This window comes from Oncorhynchus gorbuscha, linkage group LG20 (assembly GCF_021184085.1).
Source record: "Oncorhynchus gorbuscha isolate QuinsamMale2020 ecotype Even-year linkage group LG20, OgorEven_v1.0, whole genome shotgun sequence".
Classification (NCBI taxonomy): Eukaryota; Metazoa; Chordata; class Actinopteri; order Salmoniformes; family Salmonidae; genus Oncorhynchus; species Oncorhynchus gorbuscha.
Window position 1 is genome coordinate 7,756,171 of NC_060192.1, and position 23,624 is coordinate 7,779,794.

At 47.0% G+C, this 23,624-nt stretch overlaps 1 protein-coding gene across 6 annotated transcripts in view; it reads right to left on the bottom strand.

The window, feature by feature from the left end:
* The window catches only part of LOC124007230 (disabled homolog 2-interacting protein-like), a 230,101-nt gene that overhangs the window by 33,034 nt on the left and 173,443 nt on the right, over positions 1-23,624 (bottom strand). For all 6 annotated transcript variants that reach the window (XM_046317642.1, XM_046317641.1, XM_046317640.1 and 3 more), the window contains 3 exons: positions 21,468-21,621; positions 20,070-20,168; positions 18,072-18,626 (listed from right to left, as the gene is read on the bottom strand). In XM_046317642.1, the coding sequence (XP_046173598.1) occupies positions 18,072-18,626; positions 20,070-20,168; positions 21,468-21,621 (808 nt within the window). The remainder of the gene's footprint in view (positions 1-18,071; positions 18,627-20,069; positions 20,169-21,467; positions 21,622-23,624) is intronic.

Sequence of the window (23,624 nt, forward strand, 5' to 3'; positions counted from 1 at the left end):
CTCAAGGCCATCAGACTGTTAAACAGCCACCACTAACATTGAGTGGCTGCTGCCAACACACTGACTCAACTCCAGCCACTTTAATAATGGAAATTGAGGTAAAATATATCACTAGCCACTTCAAACAATGCTACTTAATATAATGTTTACATACCCTACATTACTCATCTCATATGCATATGTATATACTGTACTCTATATCATCTACTGAATCTTTATATAATACATGTTTCACTAGCCACTTTAAACAATGCCACTTTGTTCACATACCCTACATTACTCATTTCATATGTATATACTGTACTCGATACCATCTACTGCATCTTGCCTATGCCGCTCTGTACCATCACTCATTCATATATCTTTATGTACATATTATTTATCCCTTTACACTTGTGTGTACAAGGTAGTAGTTTTGGATTTGTTAGGTTCGATTACTCGTTGGTTATCACTGCATTGTCGGAACTAGAAGCACAAGCATTTCTCGCATTAACATCTGCTAACCATGTGTATTAGGCTGACTTGTGGTAACTACATGGTTATAAATCAGTATTTGTTTAGTAAACTGTGGAAAACAGGAACTTGTTTCACCACGCTGCAGGTCATATAACTGTCTGATACGTTCAATATTTTGCTTTGTGGACTTCACCGGACAGATGTCGCTTTCCGGGTTTTGTGAGGAAACAAACGTACGTGTAGTCGAATTTATACCGCCGCTGTGCGACTCTTGTCTTTTCGTTGTCATGGTCTTCCTGTCACGGTGGCGTATGAACAAATGGGTTATAGAGCAAACAACGCTGTACTATAGCTTATTTTTATTGGCTTGGCTTCCCCAGTGGTTTTACACACGCACTGCTACTGATGAATTGTTCATTTTTTTTTGTATCAACTTCACCAGACTCAAAGCTAGAGGCACATGGACTCGCTCTCAAGGTAAATCCGAACTGCTTTTCCCCGTTTTACAGCATCTAACGGCCACATTGGCAACTCCATCTGGAACTAACCCATCAGGTTGCCACACGTTCTTAAAACAAATATATTGTCGGTGAAAAAAATGCCATGAAAAGGAATTCATGATCAAATAAATATTGATATGAGGCACAGGAGCTCTCTGCTTCGGCTGCTGAGGCGCCATGGCCCTGCGTTTCATTTCACGTGTTGATACATTTAAAAACAAATCAACTGACAGAGAAAAAGTGTCCTTTTTTCCGGCCCATTTCTATTTCCATTAGCAGTCGAGTGAGAACGTGAGACTGTGTGTGTGTGTGTCACAGTGCCAAGCCCTGCCCATAGCAGTGTGATTACGGCTCACACTGTGATAATGGTTTGTCTCATTCTTCTGACGCAGTCATGGGGGAGTCTGTATTATCTAGCACACGCACTTGCACACACACGCACGCGCACACACACACACGCACGCGCACGCGCACACACACACACACACACACACACACACACACACACACACACACACACACACACACACACACACACACACACACACACACACACACACACACACACACACACAGTAATGGCAAAATGAAGATGTGTTATCAAAATCATCCACAAAAGCCATTCAGTATAAACTAACCTAGCTCAGAACCATACTACCGGACAAGCGGAGAGCTAGTAGCACATGACGGTGATGGCTAAATGGGCCTGTGGCAGCAGGGCTGTTCGTTAAGGGAATTTGTGTGTGTGTGTGTGTGTGTTTGAGAGATGAGCCCAGTTTAGTGTGAGGAGTGTGTGTGTTGATCTGTGAAATGTGCAGGGATCTGCACGACTAGGGATAATTGGAAAACTGGGAAGAGGAAAAGGTATCATGGACCATCCCAGTCCCTGCCATCTGGCCCTGGCAAATACTTCCTAAACACTTCCAGAACGTCACTCAAACTCAATACTAGGACAGCAGGAAGCAGGGTAGAGCGGCCTCTGAAATTGAACCCTACTCCCTATATAGTGCACTACTTCTTACCAGGGCCCGTAGGGAATAGGGGGCCATTTCAGCCTAGATATGCAGCCAAGTGTGCAGATTACCAAACTAATATGCCGTTATGTCCATTTTGTGACTCTATTGTAACCCAGTATCTGCGACACACATAGGGAATAACGACAAATCTTAATAACTCTCTGAAAATGACAGAGCCGGGAAGTCTTCTTAACCAGAGAACGCCAGCAGGGTGAGAGAACGCCAGCAGGGGCAGAGAACGCCAGCAGGGTGAGAGAACGCCAGCAGGGACAGAGAACCCCAGCAGGGACAGAGAACCCCAGCAGGGTGAGAGAACATCAGCAGGGTGATAGAACGCCAGCAGAGTGAGAGAATGCCAGCAGGGGCAGAGAACCCCAGCAGTGTGAGAGAAGGCCAGCAGGGGCAGAGAACCCCAGCAGGGACAGAGAACCCCAGCAGGGTGAGAGAACGCCAGCAGGGGCAGAGAACGCCAGCAGTGTGAGAGAACGCCAGCAGGGTGAGAGAACGCCAGCAGGGACAGAGAACCCCAGCAGGGACAGAGAACCCCAGCAGGGTGAGAGAACGCCAGCAGGGGCAGAGAACGCCAGCAGTGTGAGAGAACGCCAGCAGGGTGAGAGAACGCCAGCAGGGTGAGAGAACGCCAGCAGGGGCAGAGAACGCCAGCAGGGGCAGAGAACGCCAGCAGGGTGATAGAACGCCAGCAGAGTGAGAGAATGCCAGCAGGGTGAGAGAACGCCAGCAGGGACAGAGAACGCCAGCAGGGACAGAGAACCCCAGCAGGGTGAGAGAACATCAGCAGGGTGAGAGAACATCAGCAGGGTGAGAGAACATCAGCAGGGTGAGAGAATGCCAGCAGGGTGAGAGAATGCCAGCAGGGTGAGAGAACGCCAGCAGGGTGAGAGAACGCCAGCAGTGTGAGAGAATGCCAGCAGGGGCAGAGAACGCCAGCAGCGTGAGAGAACGCCAGTAGGGTGAGAGAATCCCAGCAGGGTGAGAGAACATCAGCAGGGTGAGAGAACATCAGCAGGGTGAGAGAACGCCAGCAGGGTGAGAGAATGCCAGCAGGGTGAGAGAACGCCAGCAGGTTGAGAGAACGCCAGCAAGGTGAGAGAACGCCAGCAGGGTGAGAGAATGCCAGCAGGGTGAGAGAACGCCAGCAAGGTGAGAGAACGCCAGCAGGGACAGAGAACCCCAGCAGGGTGAGAGAACCCCAGCAGGGTGAGAGAACCCCAGCAGGGTGATAGAACGCCAGCAGAGTGAGAGAACGCCAGCAGGGTAAGAGAACGCCAGCAGGGTGAGAGAATGCCAGCAGGGGCAGAGAACGCCAGCAGGGGCAGAGAACGCCAGCAGGGTGAGAGAACGCCAGCAGGGACAGGGAATGCCAGCAGGGGCAGAGAACGCCAGCAGTGTGAGAGAACGCCAGCAGGGTGAGAGAACGGCAGCAGGGTGAGAGAACGCCAGCAGGGGCAGAGAACGCCAGCAGTGTGAGAGAACGCCAGCAGGGTGAGAGAACGGCAGCAGGGTGAGAGAACGCCAGCAGGGTGAGAGAACGCCAGCAGGGTGAGAGAATGCCAGCAGGGTGAGAGAACAGCAGCAGGGTGAGAGAACGCCAGCAGGGTGAGAGAACGGCAGCAGGGTGAGAGAATGCCAGCAGGGTGAGAGAACGCCAGCAGGGGCAGAGAACGCCAGCAGGGTGAGAGAACGCCAGCAGGGGCAGAGAACCCCAGCAGGGTGAGAGAACGGCAGCAGGGTGAGAGAACTCCAGCAGTGTGAGAGAACGCCAGCAGGGACAGGGAATGCCAGCAGGGTGAGAGAACATCAGCAGGGACAGAGAACATCAGCAGGGACAGAGAACGCCAGCAGGGTGAGAGAACGCCAGCAGGGTGAGAGAACGCCAGCAGAGAACCCAGCAGGGTGAGAGGCCTGCAGGGTGAGAGAACGCCAGCAGGGTGAGAGAACGCCAGCAGGGTGAGAGAACGCCAGCAGGGACAGAGAACCCCAGCAGGGTGAGAGAACCCCAGCAGGGTGAGAGAACGCCAGCAGGGTGAGAGAACGCCAGCAGGGAGAGAGAACGCCAGCAGGGGGAGAGAACGCCAGCAGGGACAGAGAACGCCAGCAGGGTGAGAGAACCCCAGCAGGGTGAGAGAACGCCAGCAGGGTGAGAGAACGCCAGCAGTGTGAGAATGCCAGCAGGGTGAGAGAAGAGCCAGATGTAGTGAGACAGGGGAGAGAGGAGAATAAGCAGTGGGGTTCCGTAGTATTTAAAGAACAGACGAGGAAAGAAGCGAGGCCAGACAAGGGGGAGAAAGAGTGAAGCCAGCAGTGAGAGAGACGAAGAAAGGCGAGAGAGAGAAAGCAAGTCAGAAAGAAATAAGAGAAGGAGGGTACTCAGACAGGTCCTGTGGTTCTAAGCATGTTATCCCAGAAAATCAAAGACTAGCAGCAGGAAGCCATCAGAGAGCTTGAGTGAATGAAAAGACACACCAGCAGGGACAGAGAACACACACAGCAGGGGCAGAGAACGCCAGCAGTGTGAGAGAACGCCAGCACACACACAGAACGCCAGCACACACAGAGAACACACCAGCAGGGTGAGAGAACGCCAGCACACAGAGAACGCCAGCAGTGTGAGCAGCAGCAGCAGCCACATCTCTGGGTGGTGTGGCAATAGTCAAGCCGCTGCTGGGGAAATTGGCAGGGATAAGGGATCAGACACACGCACGAGGTAGCCTGAGGATACCTGACCTTTCCTGTGTGGATGGGCAGCCACCTGGCCAACCAGAGAGGGGTTCCTCAGCACCCTGGGAGAATGTCAACCAGCAGGGTGAGAGAACCTCCAGCCTCTTCACCTCCACCCCTTTCCTTTCCTTTTTCTTCCCTTTATCGCCATTTCTGGCAAATTCATACCCGATTAGAGGAGTTAGATGAGAGAGCAGAGGGGGATCCGAAATGGGAGGGGGTGCAGAGAACGGAAGAAAGAGGGATAGAGAGAGGGGGGGAGCATGTAGCTTAGATTCAGTGTCTCGGGAGAAAACTATGACCCCTCCACTCACCTAAATGTAGCAGTGTACTGACTGGGTTAGACAGGGGTGCTGGATACAAAACAGAACCTGTTCAATACATGCAAAGGTCTGATCCTCGCTTAGCAACAGGGCTGTGATGAATCTAAATCATGTGGTCCTTAGAATGGACTAGCAATACTCAAGGAATACAGAAACCTTTGGTAGGGCAGAGTGTGTGTGTGTGTCCAGCAGTGTGTGAGTGTGCCAGCAGGTGACAGTGTGAATGCCAGCAGGGTGCGAGTAATCACAGGGCCAGCGGAGACCAGAGTAGTACTAGGAACCCCACTCTGCCTCTCTAATACGCCGAGACAAGGGCCTAAAAACAGCTCCAATCCCCCTTCCCCTCTCTCTCTCTTTACACCACTCCTTCCTCGTTCGCTCTCTCCTCCGGCCCGCCCCCCTCCTCCCTCGCTTCAGTGCTAATGAGGAAAAATGGGACACTTTCTATATTACTGTCACATCCCATCACCCAGACTATACCTCACTACCACCACAACCTCCCATGCAGAGAGACATGAGGGAGACAGGAAGGAGGGAGTGAAGCGGGAGAGGGAGGGTAGGAGGGAGATGAGCGAGTCCGGAGAAGAAAGTGCAGCTCAACAGATCAGAGTTAATAAACGGAGGAGATGAGGGGAGGGAGAAAGTGGACGGAGGGAGGAAGAGGATGGTGGAGAGAGTGGGAGAAGAAAGTGCAGCTCAACAGATCAGAGTTAATAAACGGAGGAGATGAGGGGAGGGAGAAAGTGGACGGAGGGAGGAAGAGGATGGTGGAGAGAGTGGGAGAAGAAAGTGCAGCTCAACAGATGAGAGTTAATAAACGGAGGAGGGGGGGAGAAAGTGGACGCCAGGAGGAAGGGAGGAAGAGGATGGTGGAGAGAGTGGGAGAAGAAAGTGCAGCTCAACAGATGAGAGTTAATAAACGGAGGAGATGAGGGGAGGGAGAAAGTGGACGGAGGGAGGAAGGGAGGAAGAGGATGGTGGAGAGAGTGGGAGAAGAAAGTGCAGCTCAACAGATGAGAGTTAATAAACGGAGGAGATGAGGGGAGGGAGAAAGTGGACGGAGGGAGGAAGGGAGGAAGAGGATGGTGGAGAGAGTGGGAGAAGAAAGTGCAGCTCAACAGATCAGAGTTAATAAACGGAGGAGAAAGGACAGGGAAAGAGGGGAGAAGTCTATTACCTAATTTAGCCAGGATTCACGGAATGTTGCCTGTAGAAAAAAAGGGCAATGTTTATATGATCCCCTTTCAAACAGTCCCATTTTTACCTCTTTCTTGTTGGCATTTGCCATTTATGCATCCAGTGCTTAGCTGGCATCGGGGAGGGCTGGGAGAAGAGATATTTAACTTTGACCCTGTTTTTGTGACCGTTGTCATGGTAACCTGACTAACCCAGCATTGATTAAGTTCTTAGATTCCTCCGACAGAATGCACTGCTATCATTTCTTTACGTTCACAACAGTAAGTTAGCTATTTTTAGCGCATCATACTTGTTAAAAAAACTGTTTCAATTGGTTAATTTAAAATGATTTTCAAACAAGTTCCATTTTCTAACAACAGTTTGAATTGGGGCGCGTTCTGCCTCCTCATGAATTGACCGATAGAATAGCCCATTTCACTGTTGACGACAATTTATGTTTGAGGCTTTACTGAGCCGGACAAACTTCTCTCTTCGACTAGAGCCCAAGCACATCCCCAGTGTTTCCCCAGATCAAGTGCGCAGACGTTTGCACAGTCTTGCATAAACTTTTTGTGACTAGGGTGGGCAATTCTAGTTTCTTTATTTCTATGTTTTGGTCGGGTATGGTTCTCAATCAGGGACAGCTGTCTATCGTTGTCTCTGATTGGGAATCATACTTAGGCAGCCTTTTCCCCACCTGTGTTTTGTGGGTAGTTAGCTGTTTAGTTGCCTGACAGAACTGTGCGCTTTTGTTTTTTTTCTGCTTTGTTATTTTGTAGCGGTGTTCAGTTGAATAAATATCACCAACGCCTACCACGCTGCACTTTGGTCCACTTCTTCAGACCAGCGTTACACTTTTTCCCCCCCTGGCACATTTTCAGGCTGGCGCTCAGATTGCCTTCATTGTTGTTTTCCTGACAAATAGGGAATAACTTTGGAAATGTGCGTGTTTCTATCAAAGTAAGTGCCTAAGCAGTGTTTCTAGTGTAGCATACCGTATGTACAGAACCAGTCAAAAGTTTGGAACCAACACCAACTCACTCATGGGTTTATTAATTTACACTTTTTTGGTTACTACATATGTTATTTCATAGTTTATTCACTATTATTCTACAATGTACAAAATAGTACAAATAAAGAAAAACCCTAGAATGAGTAGGTGTGTCCAAACTTTGACTGGTACTGTTTGTATTGAGCATGATGTATTTACTGTTTTATTCACGTTTTCAAGTACTGGTGACAAATAATGCATTCTGATTATTGCATAGATTGTAATGGACACATGTGATGTGTGTGTGTGAAATACTTATTTGAAGGTTGTACTGATTATAATGAGCTAAGCTATTTGGCCAACTGTGTGGCGCCATGTTTGTTGACATTCTAAAATGCATTATGGGTGTCTGTAATGTAGTTCGTCTGTCGTTTGAAGAGAGTCAGACCGAAATGCAGCGTGTAGGTTACTCATGACTTTTAATGAAGATAAAGCGGTACATGAAATAACTGAAAATACAAAAACAACAAACGAGTGAAACTAATACAGCCTATCTGGTGACTAACACCAAGACAGGTACAATCACCCACGAAATACAACGCGCACTCAGGCTGCCTAAATACGGTTCCCAATCCGAGACAACGAGAATCAGCTGACTCCAATTAGGAATCGCCTCAGGCAGCCAAGCCTAACTAGACACACCCCTAATAATACACACTCCCAATTAATACAAACCCCAATACGAAATACAACATATAAACCCATGTCACACCCTGGCCTACCCAAACATATAACAAAAACACAAGATACAATGACCAAGGCGTGACAGTGTCATGTAAACGTTTGCCAGACCAAAGATGTTATAACAAAAATGAGGGTGAAGGGATGGTTCACTCATCTTTCGAATAAACTTCCGGGAATGAAGGGAAGTGAATGATGGTAGACGACACATCCTCTTCAACATGCATACTGCAAACAGACCAAACTCATCTTGTCCTCTTATTATCTTTGTTGACGCGAAAAACAAACATACATGGCGGTGTCCACAAACTACCCATCGTCGGATTACTTTCCATGAATAGAAAGCGTTTTATTCAATTGTTTTGATCAATGGCGAGTTCACCCGTGGACTGATTCATTGTAAATAGTAAACGCTATTAGCTAATTCATGTTATGGTTTGCCAGCTGAGAGTTAGCTAAATACGACCGCTTGTGTTTAATCAATCTTTCCTCAGTTAGCGCGAGGACTAATGTAGCCTACATTTTCCGGTTTAGATGATTGTGTTATGCTGTCGCTACTTCTGTGAATGTCTGAACATTGCATTGAAAAACAAACTGCTCACAATCAAGACGTTAACTTGTAAGGACTGTGCTTGTGCAAAATGTTTCTGTGGAAGAAAAAAAGAACGTGTGGCCAGCTCAAACGCTGTATGCTGCGTCGATCATAACCGGACGTTCTACATAAGCGTTTTAATCACACCGGTTTGAGAGTACACTGCAGGGACCACTGTAGAATGATCACACCGGTTTGAGAGTACACTGCAGGGACCACTGTAGAATGATCACACCGGTTTGAGAGTACACTGCAGGGACCACTGTAGAATGATAACACCGGTTTGAGGTTTGAGAGATACACGGTTTGAGAGTACACTGCAGGGACCACTGTAGAATGATCACACCGGTTTGAGAGTACACTGCAGGGACCACTGTAGAATGATCACACCGGTTTGAGAGTACACTGCAGGGACCACTGTAGAATGATCACACCGGTTTGAGAGTACACTGCAGGGACCACTGTAGAATGATCACACCGGTTTGAGAGTACACTGCAGGGACCACTGTAGAATGATCACACCGGTTTGTGAGTACACTGCAGGGACCACTGTAGAATGATCACACCGGTTTGCGAGTACACTGCAGGGACCACTGTAGAATGATCACACCGGTGTGTTGGTTTGTGCCAAAGTCGGTAAGATGAAAGGCAACGCTTTATACTGAGGCGTTGGCGGGTGTTTTAAACATAATACCGCAATCACGTCTACCTCCCTTGAATAAAAGTACCGGCTTCCCCTTTCCGATACAAAAGGAAAGGCATTAAAAAGAGAACGTCATGGTTAAGTTGGCAGGTATAGAAGGGTTATAAGAGGTTAAACTCCAGCAGAAGAGTCTCCCTGCAGACTGTCTTACCTGGCAGCACCACACTCATAAAGCCTTGTCCATCCTAGGTGTGTGTGTGTGTGTGTGTGTGTGTGTGTGTGTGTGTGTGTGTGTGTGTGTGTGTGTGTGTGTGTGTGTGTGTGTGTGTGTGTGTGTGTGTGTGTGTGTGTGTGTGTGTGTGTGTGTGCGTGTGTGCGTGCGTGCGTGTGTGCGTGTGTGCGTGCGTGCGTGTGTGTACTATAGCACTTCGGAGATCAGCTTTCTTGTGTTTTCTCTGGGGCAGTAGTGAGACAGCAGATGTGTGTGTGTGTGTGTGTGTGTGTGTGTGTGTGTGTGTGTGTGTGTGTGTGTGTGTGTGTGTGTGTGTGTGTGTGTGTGTGTGTGTGTGTGTGTGTGTGTGTGTGTGTGTGTGTGTGTGTGTGTGTGTGTGTGTGTGTGTGTGTGTGTGTGTGTGTGTGTGTGATAGTGTCTGTGTGTTGGCATGTGCTTGTTTGCCGGGGCATGGTTCTTTATTGAGCCTTCAAAAAAGGGTTCTACAGTATTGAGAACCAAAAAGGGTTCTGCTACGATTACATGCCAAAGAACCCCTATCGGGTACTATTTAGAACCATTATTTGTTAGTGTGTACATGTCAACATAAACAGGAGCTGGGTACAACAACAAAGATAGCTGAAGAAATCAGGACTTCGACATTGCGTGCGCCAGATGTACCTATTCAATACATCTCGTTACAAAACACTGATTATAACACACACACACACAGAATATACTCTGACCCTCAGAATACAGAGCACATTACATTCCCGGCTATCACAGACAACAAAAATAAAAGACACAGAAAATAATTCCCTGTTGATGCTGAGATCTCTCTTTTTCTAAAGTGTTTCCATAGCTAAATTTGTCAGCGAGAGATAGTGGGAGAGTCTTGGCATTTTCCTTTAGGGCTGGGCAATATGGCCAAAATATCACATCACAATTATTTTCTCACTTGTGACTGTATTTTATGTTTTTTTAATAATAAAAGCTCTAAATATGCTTGAGTAGTGGTTTTAATGGGGCTTTCTCTCTTCTGATTGTTAAAATAAACACAAAATCATCATAATTTACAGCATTTTCTGACATTTCCACATTTCCTTTTAATTATTACTCCTCACATTTCCTTGTGGTACACTATGGAAATGATAAACAAATGAGTGTTTGTTATCATTTCCACAGTGTACCACATTTTTGTTGTGTTTGTATGCCTCTTTTTTGGGTTTAATAGCCAACACCACAAAGTCCCAAAGGCAAAGACAGGAAGCTTTTCCAATAAACGAGTGAAGACAAGCTATTGGACAACTTCAATTTTTTATTTTTTAAAAGGTATAGAAAAAAGAGGGCGTAGAGAGAAGAAAAGAGATTACAACAGCTGATCGATAACTGTGGCTTATAAAGCCCTGGGCTGAGACTCTAGGGGAGCGGACACGAACCACTCTCTCTCATCTATTCCCCCTCTCTCCTTCCCTCCCGCTCTCCTCTACCACTCCCTCTCTTCCTATGGAGGGTATAGTACAGAGCAGGGTCAGCTGGGAGCGCTAGCTGGGGATGGAAATGAATCCCAGTCTTCCCACAGGGACAGAGTGAGGCGGTGTCTCAAATGGCATCTTATTCCCCCTAGTGCACTACTTGGGCCGGAGCCCTAGTGTCAGTCAGCCTTACAGCAGAACAACATCAGGGAGCTAGGACCAAACCTCTCCACATCACTGCTGTGGTAAACACACTGTAGTACCGTGATAGCTGGAGGAGGGCTTTCATCCAATGTCATCAGCTCCTTGCAGATATGAGGGGGGGATCCCATATCTGTGTGTGTGTGTGTGTGTGTGTGTGTGTGTGTGTGTGTGTGTGTGTGTGTGTGTGTGTGTGCGTGCGTGCGTGCGTGCGTGCGTGCGTGCGTGCGTGTGTGTGTACACATGTGTGTCCTGACCAAGGTAGGAAAACTTTATTTTTTTAAAGTCAGGACTTGTTTCATGTCCTGAATTTGTTAAAATGCTATTTTAAGCTTAAGGTTTAGGAGTTAGGGTTAGGAGCTAGGTTTAGGGTTAGGAGTTAGGTTAGGGGTTAGGATTAGGTTAAGGGTTAGGTTTAGGGGTTAGGGAAAATAGGATTTTGAGTAGGAATACATTTTTAATCCCCAAAAAGTACATAAAATTCTCAAAAACAAAGCTGTGTGAGTGTATATTTTCTGGCTCTCTTTGTGCGGGTAATATTGTGCCAGTTGTGACTTCAAAGAAGGTTCTGGATCATTTGGGTGGGTGGTTATTTCCCATGCAGACCATTGCTGGTTAGTTCCCCAGTTCCAGGTTTGACTGAAAGGGTAAACTCAAACTGACAGTTAATTCTGTCCTTCTAGCTCTCCATTTTCCTCTCTCCTCCATCACTCCCTATTCCTCTCTTGTCATCCCTTTTCCTCTCTCCTCCATCACTCCCTATTCCTCTCTCGTCATCCCTTTTCCTCTCTCCTCCATCACTCCCTATTCCTCTCTTGTCATCCCTTTTCCTCTCTCCTCCATCACTCCCTATTCCTCTCTTGCCATCCCTTTTCCTCTCTCCTCCATCACTCCCTATTCCTCTCTTGTCATCCCTTTTCCTCTCTCCTCCATCACTCCCTATTCCTCTCTTGTCATCCCTTTTCCTCTCTCCTCCATCACTCCCTATTCCTCTCTTGCCATCCCTTTTCCTCTCTCCTCCATCACTCCCTATTCCTCTCTTGTCATCCCTTTTCCCTCTCCTTCCTCCCTCTCCTCCATCACTCCCTATTCCTCTCTTGTCATCCCTTTTCCTCTCTCCTCCATCACTCCCTATTCCTCTCTTGTCATCCCTTTTTTCCTCTCTCCTCCATCACTCCCTATTCCTCTCTTGTCATCCCTTTTCCATCTCCCTAATTCCTCTCCATCCATCACTCCCTATTCCTCTCTTGTCATCCCTTTTCCTCTCTCCTCCATCACTCCCTATTCCTTCTTCCCATCCCTTTTCTCCATCACTCCCTATTCCCCTCTCTCCTCCATCACTCCCTATTCCCTCTTGCCATTCCTCTCTTGTCATCCCTTTTCCTCTCTCCTCCATCACTCCCTATTCCTCTCTTGTCATCCCTTTTCCTCTCTCCTCCATCACTCCCCCTATTCCTCTCTTGTCATCCCTTTTCTTGTCATCCCTCTCTCCTCCATCACTCCCTATTCCTCTCTTGTCATCCCTTTTCCTCTCTCCTCCATCACTCCCTATTCCTCTCTTGTCATCCCTTTTCCTCTCTCCTCCATCACTCCCTATTCCTCTCTTGTCATCCCTTTTCCTCTCTCCTCCATCACTCCCTATTCCTCTCTTGTCATCCCTTTTCCTCTCTCCTCCATCACTCCCATTCCTCTCTTGTCATCCCTTTTCCTCTCTCCTCCATCACTCCCTATTCCTCTCTCGTCATCCCTTTTCCTCTCTCCTCCATCACTCCCTATTCCTCTCTTGTCATCCCTTTTCCTCTCTGCTCCATCACTCCCTATTCCTCTCTCGTCAATCCTTTTCTCTTTCCCCTCTCACCATCTCGATACACAGTATCTCTCTATCGCAGACAAACTGTATAGCGAGCGATGTGGTAGGAACATGTCAAATTCAAATTCGCCCCTTAGAGAGGTGTAAATAATTCTCTAGCATAAGCTACAGAAACATAGTGGGAATATACTGTATGTTTATATTCTGCAAAGACGATGACCGGAACTTTTTAAGAATTCTCTTTTTTTACCTCTTATTTGGTGTTTCCATTCATCTCCAGCTGCTGAAATCCTTCCCCGGTTTGACCCATCTGAACCACAGCCTGTGACTGGCTGTCATCTGTGTGTCTGTGTCTCCCAGCATAGTGTGTCTCTGAGAGTGACAGGGTGACCGCTTACAGCGATGTGACACAAGTGGGTCACCCAGTCACACGCTGGGCTCTGAAGAGTCGGTCTGTCCGATGGCCTCTCCATCACCTCTCACTGGTCCTGGCCTTCATGACATCACAATCACCACAACCATACTCTCTCCTCAACCACTAGAATTAAGCAATAAGGCCCCAGGGGGTGTGGTATAAACCCCCGAGGTGCCTTATTGCTATTATAAAAGGGTTACCAACGAATTCAGAGCAGTAGAAATAGATGTTTTGTCATACCGGTGGCTGTCAGCCAATCAGTATTCAGGGCTTGAACCACCCAGTTTATAAACAAAAACAACCTCCCAGGCCCAGAGCCAAAAGAATCAGTTGCAAAACTAGAGCACTGTTAAAGACCCAGTAGCTGTCCGCCAACAAGCATCCAAGAAAACCGTCTTGTGCTCTGAGACACTCATTAGCAGCGTGTGTGTTCATCCGTGTGTGCGATCGCACACAGCAGGTTTTAATCGATGAATCGAGCAGACTAGCAGTGCTGCTGCCCCGCAAAGACCGAATTGACCGCTGAGCAAGAAGAGGGGATGTCTGCACTTCATCTAATTAAATAACGAGAGCTCTGCTGCTCGGGGGAGAAGGAGGATAGGAAGGAGTGATGGAGGGAGGGAGGGCAAATTTGTTATCTGACTGACTGATGAAGGGCCACTTAATACTACTGTCTGTTAGTTTCCTTTACCTCTATGAGCAGTAAAACAGGAACAATAACAGCAGAAGCAGACACCACCTCTCTGCTTTCTGTTCTCTATGGCCAGCTGAGCACCGTACTCCATAAGTATAAATCATAGGACTTAGATGAGGCCCTGAATAGCCTCTCGGAGACGAGGCGCCTTATATTCCTACTTGCCCCAACGGGCCGGAGAAGAAGACTCAAATCAATAGTGTTTGCAAAGCCATTTTCACCGACAGAAAAGTGGATGCTGAGAATGCTGCTTGGGGGCACCCGACACATTGGCGTCTTGTTGTTGTTGTTGATGTTTGTGTGCTGCGGCGAATGCTGCTGTGTGAGTGCACTGAGAAGCTGGTCGGGTCAGAGAGTGGAACACCCTCCCCGAGGGAAAGGACGGAGAGAGGGATAAAGGGATGGAGAGTGAAGCACTCGGACCTTGTGTTTTCTGGGACATTCTCAAGACAATGCCCTGAATAAAGCATTGTAACAGTATAACATTCGTCCGTCCCCTCGACCCTACCCGGGCTCGAACCAGGGTCCCTCTGCACACACCAACAACCGCCACCCAAGAAGCATCGTTGCCCATCCCTCCACAAAAGCCACGGCCCTTGCAGTGCAAGGGGGAACCACTACTTCAAGGTCTCAGAGCGAGTGACGTCACCACCGCTAACTAGCTGGCCATTTCACATCGGTTCCACGTAAACACAAAGGAATTGACCTCCCATCTACCCCTCTGATGTCTTGTTATGCGTGAGTGTGATCCCCAGGCCTACAACATTGAGTGACTGCCGTGACAACCAAGGCGTCCGGCGACAAAGGACCGTCAATGACAACCCCTCAAGCATCCCCTCTAGCCTTAGAATGCACTGAGGCATGAGAGAGAGAGGAAGGGAGAGTGAGGGCGTTGTGGTTTGTTATATATTTCACTCGCTTTGGCAATGTTAACATATGTTTCCCATGCCACTAAAGCCCCTTAAATTGAATTGAAATGTAATTAGAGAGAGAGAGAGAGAGAGAGAGAGAGAGAGAGAGAGAGAGAGAGAGACCGAGAGAGAGACAGAGAGAGAGACCGAGAGAGAGACAGAGAGAGAGAGACAGAGAGAGAGAGACAGAGAGAGAGAGACCGAGAGAGAGAGACTGAGAGAGAGAGACAGAGAGAGAGAGAGAGAGAGAGAGAGAGAGAGACCGAGAGAGAGACCGAGAGAGAGACCGAGAGAGAGAGACTGAGAGAGAGAGACAGAGAGAGAGAGACAGAGAGAGAGAGACCGAGAGAGAGAGACCGAGAGAGAGAGACAGACAGAGAGAGAGAGAGCGAGACAGAGAGACCAAGAGAGAGAGAGACCAAGAGAGAGAGAGAGAGAGAGAGACTCCCCCTGACAGGGCAGGTGTTAGACACGTCTCTCCAACCCAATGACTGTAATCATAATTAACCAGCTGATCGTGACGCACCACCGCGGGAAAGTCTGTCTCCATGCTTTCTTAAGTTGACGCTGCTAATGTTACCACAACTGACTTCACTCACATCAGCATCATTAGAATCAACAGCAGGGTGAAGGGATGAGTGAGTGAGTGGGTAGGTAGAGGATCAAAAGGTTTAGACTTGTTCTGTAGACACTACATCGGCACAGTCAGAAGACTAAATAATAAACAAGACGGGGTGTGAAACAGCCAGACATAATACACAGAGGCTGTTATTTAGGGGCTCCCGAGTGGCATAGGGGTCTACGGCACTGCATCTCAGTGCTAGAGGTGTCACCACAGACACCCTGGTTCAATTCCAGGCTGTATCACAACCAGTCATGATTGGGAGTCCCATAGGGTGGCGCACAATTGGCCCAAAGTCGTCCAGGTAATTGGTATGCCGTCAAAGGAAAAAATGATTTGTTCTTAACTGACTTGCCTAGTTAAATTAAATACAATTACAAATGGAACGCGATAACAGGAACAACCAGCCGAATGAACTTTGGCTCTCCAGATGCTATCGTTGGCCAGACGAGATGGCAGATTCCTTCAAATGAAAAAATATGATGGTCAAGGATTGTGTGGAGGACAAATATTTTGTAGATGTGTATTTGGTTGCTGCGGTCAAGGAGCAGTCATAGACTTGGATGAAGAAAGACAGCCAGCAGATGAAGTTAATCCTCAAAAAAAAAACTTACGAGATGAGCAGAGCAGAAGGAAGTTTGGCCCAAGGCTTAATCTGTAGCTTGTATAAAGGACAAACCACACAGTGTAAATCAGGATATGAATATACACAGCAGAGTATTAGGACTGGGTCAAATATAGTTTGGAATATTTTTTGGGACTATTAGTTGGGAATATTTTGCATGTGTTGTGGTGCTGTGGGCTGCACTCTGTGTAGTGCTCCATCGAGAATGTAGAATAGGATTCTCTAGTGCTAATAAATTGTACGGCGGGATAAACAACATCATATCTAAGTTTTCCTTCATTAGTTCAATCTTTTTTAGAAGGAGGGAAGTTTGCTTGTCTGACCACAGCTGAAGCCAACCAAACTAACATCCAAACGGAAAACAGCTTCACTTGAATTAATCAGTCAATACATTCTTGACCAGGCTAAATGTATCCATTTGATTCTGTCTATCCCTTTAAAAGCTATTACTGGCTTTTCAATTATTAGTCTGGTCGCAATAAACATTTGTAGAGCGAATGAGGGGAATTCTTCCGTTGGGATTGTGTGATCTACCAAACCTATAGATTTGTGGGGGGAAAATAAAGACGTCCCGGTGTAAATCAACCTTGAAACTGCTTCTCTCCGCTGGTATTAAAGTTTAACGACCTGTCTCCATTTAAGACGACAGGCAGAGGGAGGTAGAGGAGGTACGGGAGAAAGAGGAGGGAGGGAGGAGAGCGGTAAGGGAGAGGCGAAAGTTGAACACTTTTCAGGGCCCCTGTAATTAATTAGGTCTAATTAACAGCGTGACCATCTCTCCAGAAACCTATAGTACCTTTGTAACGTGTGTGTGTGTGTGTGTGTGTGTGTGTGTGTGTGTGTGTGTGTGTGTGTGTGTGTGTGTGTGTGTGTGTGTGTGTGTGTGTGTGTGTGTGTGTGTGTGTGTGTGTGTGTGTGTGTGTGTGTGTGTGTGTGTGAACCCAACCCAGAACAGGGACAGCGACAGTCTACTGTGGTTCAGCGGGACCTCTTAAGTTCTAATTGTTCATCACGGCAGCCTCGACTCTAAAGTCAGAGAGAGAAAGTCAGGGAGCCTCAGCTGGAAAACAACACGAAGAGATAAAAGAGCAATAAATCCTTCTCTTACCGAGGCAGCAGCCAATGAATTGTGCATACGACTCATGACAGGAAGTGCAGTAGATAACCAATAAGACAGCTCGAGCAAGAGAGAGAGAGAGGGTGTGTCAGCGTGTTAAAGTGTAGACTGCTGAATGGATGAGAGATAATCTCTCCAAAATCCCCCCCCCGTTGTGGTAGACTTAAAAAAGGACTAAAGTAGACATGCCAAGACTGCAGTGGGTTAATCCCAGGCCTAAGACCTAATAACAGAACAGCTGACACCCAGCACGTCTCTTCTGTTCTGTTCTGTTGTGTTGAGCCTCCGTCCCAAACATCTCTGAGCTTTACAACCCTGCAGGAGAACTAAGGAGAACCGAGGGTGGATTAAACGCTCATTTGGGATGTAAAACTTTCCTCTGTTGAACGAACGTGTGGCCATCTACTCCAAAAGGAAAAGGTCAAGACTCTCTGTCGAATGAACAAGAAATCACCTGTCTGACCGGGTCAAAGTAAAACAAATAAAGCATTTCGTCAAGTTTGGCCACATTCTTTGGCTTCACTTGCCTTCAGTTTGAACATGGTTGACACAGAATAACACTGTAATACAGAACATAGGCTGAGTTCTGACACCTACATGTTGAGGATGAAAGATATTGACCTTACTTTAGCCAACACCCCTGATGCACTACCTTGAGCAAAGCATTTGACAGGAAACATTGACCGTGGATTGAACCAAAACACGTGTAAAATAAAAGTCAATGTGTACGTGAAAAAGAGTCATCTTGACGATCGCCAGTTAATATAATAATAATAAGCGACTTACAGCCGTGTATCAATACATAGTTCCTACCTTGGCCTTGCCGGTGCTCTGTAGAATGTGGACCAGGGCAGAAGCCATCTCCTCCTTGTTCTTCACACTGATGCCAGGCTCCAGCACAGAGCACAGCAACATGTAGTTATTGGTGGTGTACTCTGCAAACTCCTTATACATCTCCATAGGCAGGATGTTCATGCTCTGGTAGCAGGCCTTGATCCGGATCATGGGCCCCGGCGTCTTACCCTTATTGGGCGTCGGCGTGCTCACAGAGTACCACTTTTCCATAAACTGCCTCCCCGTCACCGCGGCAACGGGGATGTTGACCAGTCCAACGTAGTTGTTCTTGTCTTTCTTCTTCTTCTTGTCCGAGTCCTTGTAGAGGTGGGCCGTGATGCTTTTGACGGCCGGGAGGTTGTTGAACTCAAAGTGCTCGCCCCAGAAGACGTTGTCGGTCTTGAGCTTGCAGGTGGTGCGGGCGTACAGCGCGTCGTCCAGACACAGCTCGCAGAAGTACTTCTTCTTGGCAGGAAGGTCCTTGGCTTCGATGATCCACAGCTTCAGCATGTTCTCCACCCGCCTGCTGTTGTCCTGTGTGGGGATAGAGAGAGGGAGGGCTGGGTTTAGGGGTGGGATCACAGTCCTGGGTCTAGACTCTCGTACATACTCACCGTAACTCGAATACTTTCAAATATTTGAGGGAGCGGAGAGGGGCGGTTAGGGTGGTAGCGAGATCTGGATCGAATACATATCGCAAATAGTATGCAGGTATATTAGTGCCACTCGTAGTTTTCTATGGGAATGTGGTGCTTCTCTCAATAAACATTGTCGTTTCCGAGCCTTCCAAAAAAATGAAAAATAACAACAACATATCTTGAGGTGTGCTTGATTAAAGCTTGACTCACTGGAATGCAGGGAGGGTGGGTGAAGATTAGCATATAACGGGCAATTAAGATGTTAAACATCCCTCCCCCAAAATGCTAAAAAATAAATAAGATGTTAAACATTAATAAGCAGATCAATAGCTGATTAAAAATGTACATGTTAATGGGCCTGCACAGTAGCTACTGCATATAAACACAGTTCATTATGCTAATTTAATTTAACCAGTAAAACAATAAGTGTCTCGTGAATAGGACTCTGAAATTGGCTTTCTGACTATTTTGGATATGACACGTCATTTGACACCCAGCAGAAAGACTTTCCTCCGTTTTTCTTGTTTGAAAAATGTCTTAACATTTGTTTCCCTCGCTGATGTTTACGGACAGACATGCAAACTGACACTGTATCTAATCTGTGGAAAACCACAAAGTAATTCAAAACCTGCAAGGTCGAGGTGGAAAAATGCACGTCTGTGCCAGGGAGAGTATTTTTGAGAAGAAAAAATAAATGCAAAGGTTCATGCCAAACTTTTTCCTTAAAGTTCTAATTAGCAAGTCGTTTGCTAAATAAAGAAAGATGAAAGCGGGAGAGTGCTGTCTGATTTGCATTTTTTTTTTGGGGGGGGGGCTTGACGCAGGGAGCCATATGTTAGCCGCTCGCCTGCCGTCTTTCTGCGCTGTTGTGATTAAAGGGAAACGTTTTGAGCCGAGAGGAAAGCGACGGTCGGGGGAACATGTGCATCTGGGACATCTGGGACACTGACAGTCTGGAGACGGTGTCCCTTTACAGATCTGTCCCCTCTGTCTCACTGGGAGGGCCATCACACCGCTGAGGATGTACCATACTGTACCCCAGACCGTGTGGATGAACCAACCGAGTCTAAATGTCTGACTCAATGGGCTCAATTCCAATTTGGTCACTTGGCTATCTTTCCTGGGCCCGTGTTGAGTTGTGAGTGATCGGTTTGGAATCCAGACGGTCTCTGTCTGTACTTGAACTAGGTTATCCCCTTCCTTTGTCAGAAGCCTGACAAAGACCAACTGGTGCAACATTGTCTGGTTAAAACAACAGAAGGGCTCCAACAGAGTGTCGGCATCTATTTCTTTTTTTATTTATTTGAATGAACCTACACTTGGGCCAATCATGTCTCACCTTGTTGGGGTGGACGGCTCTCCTCAGGTTCTCCATCCACTTGTCCCTTTCGGCTGACGATCGACAGGAGAAACATTTCGTTCCCGTTGAAGTGGTGACCTGAAACACGGAGAAACACAACACAGTGACTACTGTCCTTCACACTTCACACCGTTCTTCACACTTCACAATGTCCTTCACACATCGGGGGGGAAAAAAACAGATACAGGGCACAGGACATCGAGTCTTTCAGAAGGACAAATGCCTCACTGTTGTACAACTAATCTTATCTTGGCTTATGAATACTAGACTACACACACACACACGCACACGCACACACACACACACACACACACACACACACACACACACACACACACACACACACACACACACACACACACACACACACACACACACACACACACACACACACACACACACACACACACACACACACACTCTGTGAGATTAGGTGTCTGGCTGAGGGTCAGTTAGAGCTGAAAGAGGAACGATGCGATTGGACAGAGTACTCTGTGGGGATTGGACATAGGAGAGAACGAGAGAGAGAGAGAAAGAGAATATACGAGAGAGAAGAAAAAAAGCGAGAGAGAGAGAGAAGAAAAAAGCGAGAGAGAGAGAGAGCGTATGCGAGAGAAAAAAGAAAGGGCGAGCGAGAGAGAGTGGCGTGATGACGACAGTGACGGCCTCTTCAGTCCACGCTAGACAATGGCTGGTTATTTTTCACTCTCAGCCTGCTCACACGGTGCTCATGGAGTGCTTAGTCACTCACTTTCCTCTCCTCTCAGTGCCGCATCTACTGCCAGCAGGGCTCGTTTTAGAGCCGCGGTCCTGCTGTGTGCGTGTGCGTATGGTAATTGGGCTCATCTTAAGGCAGTGCTCCTGTGGTGTGTGTGTGTGTGTGTGTGTGTGTGTGTGTGTGTGTGTGTGTGTGTGTGTGTGTGTGTGTGTGTGTGTGTGTGTGTGTGTGTGTGTGTGTGTGTGTGTGTGTGTGTGTGTGTGTGTGTGTGTGTGTGTGTGTGCGTGTGTGACAGTGTGCTCTCAATGAAGATGGCCTTGTCAGGTGTATAATGTGGGTGTGTGTTCAAGTGAATGTGTCTCTAGTGTTTCTCTCTCTCATTGAAGAAATATCTTTCCCCAGGATCAAGCTCAGTTTATGTGTACAAGCGCGTGTGCACTTGTGTGTCCGCGCATTTGCAGCCCCTGACTTCAGAGCAGTAGTCCTGGCCCTAGACAATGTGAGTAAGTGAGTGCACGCATGTTTGTGAATGTGCGTGCATACTCTTGTGTGTGCCCGCTTACTGGATGTGCGTCAGTGTGTATGTCTGTCTGTCTGTCTGTGTGTGTGTGTGTGTGGTGTGTGTGTGTGTGTGTGTTTCCATGTGTTCTGACCCTCACCTCGAAGCAGTAGTCCTGTCCGAGGATGGAGCTGTGAACAGGTTTGATGAGCACCTCATCCTCCATGCTGAGGTCCACGGCCTCCACAGCACTACCGGGGCTGAGCAACGACTCGTGGCTGCGAGACTCCTTCAGCCTCGGCATCAGATGAGATCTGGAGGGGGGAGGGAAAGGGGGGGGAGAGAGTTAGTTAACACGCATGAGGGAGGGGGTGGGTGGGTGGGTGTGTGTGTGTGAGAGAGAGAGAGAAAGAGAGAGAGATGTGTGTGTGAAAAGAGAAGACACTAAGTGAGGAAGAGAGAATGCCATAGGTATGCTCCTAAGTCTTTTCTCATTGTCGGCAGGGGACACCCTCAGTCCTTAGCTCAACCCTACATATACAGGTAACTGACAAAATAATGGAAACACTTGAGTAAATGAGTACAAAGTATATTGAAAGCAGGTGCTGGTTCCTGAGTTAATTAAGCAATTAACATCCCATTATGCTTAGAGTTCCAGACACTGTGCGGGCTCGTGGACAGCCCAACAGGGCGGCAGGTAGCCTAGTGGTTAGAGCGTTGGACTTGTAACCGATAGGTTGCAAGATCGAATCCCCGAGCTGACAAGGTAAAAACCGGTCGTTCTACCCCTGAACAAGGCACTTAACCCACTGTTTTTAGGCCGTCACTGAAAATAAGAATTTGTTCATAACTAACTTGGCTAGTTAAATAAATAAATAAATAAAAAGGCACAATGAATGTTTCCTTTATTTTGGCAATTACCTGTACACATTCTTAAATCAACACATGTTCACTCACACATACTTTGAGAAATCTCTCTTTCGTCATCTCTGTTAAACAACAACTATATATTGTGTTGTGCCCTGTCTCGCCTTCGATCTACCTCTCAAACCATATGCTGTTTAATCTTATTGTCTATATACAGCGAGTGAAGTGTTGTAAAGAAAAGCAGGGTCATTCAAACTCATTTTTTAGTTTTCTGTTGTCAGAAGGAGGATTTTATTACATTTTCCAAAAACTTTGTCAGGCATATAAAAAAATAATATATACAGTATATGCAAATTATTGAATGAGGAAATATAGACTCATTAAGATAGGGCCAATTGTTTCATTAATTACAGTGTTGTTTTACAGAGCTCCACACACACACACACACACACACACACACACACACACACACACACACACACACACACACACACACACACACACACACACACACACACACACACACACACACACACACACACACACACACACACACACACACACACACACACACACACACACACACCAGCTAGCTTACTACAATGCTTTTGAGTGCTCACACTCAGTACATTCAGTTCAAATAAAGGCTGACTTAAAGCCCGCATCCATCTTTCAGCCACGGAAGAATGGAAAAACAAAGAGGTTTCTTTCGGCACGGTGTTTGATATCGACCCACTTGCTCTGTCCAAGAGAGTGCTTTCTACTGCCACCTGAAAACACACAAAAGACTGTTCTGTTCAGTTACAGTTCTATGGAGAGAATATAGTCTTTGATAAGATGGTAGTGCTACAGAAGCTGAGGGAGGTTCCCATTAACACATATAAGTCCACAATCGTATCATGGCCACTTTTGATGATGTCACACCGACAGTCAACAATACAGCCCATTTCAAAATCCTACACACACATCCTATATAGCAGGGTTCCCAAACCGGATTAGCATTTTCATTGTTGGACATAATAGACTGTAACAACACCAGGAAATGAGCTCCAAGTGATTTTAATTGAAGAAATCTGTTCCCAAGTATTCCCACACATAGTAGAGAGATATGTGACCGTACACAAATGTAAGCAAGGTCTGAAATGATGTTTTAGTCAAATATTATGCATGTTTGGAATTTCTTGCTGTCAATTCACAGTCTACAAATGATTTGTAATTATGTTCCAAATCGTCCCGCGGCTGAATCTAGTTGATGATCCCTACTATATACATTATGATCTTATGCGACACGTATAAAGCCACTGGAAAGCACACACAATACTGGGACACTTTAAAGGCCACCACTGATGATGTCATCACACAGGGAAGAATGGTTAAGCCAGCTATAGAATCAAGCACCTGCATCAGCCAATGAAAATAGGCTCCATCACAGGTATAATACAGACAGTAA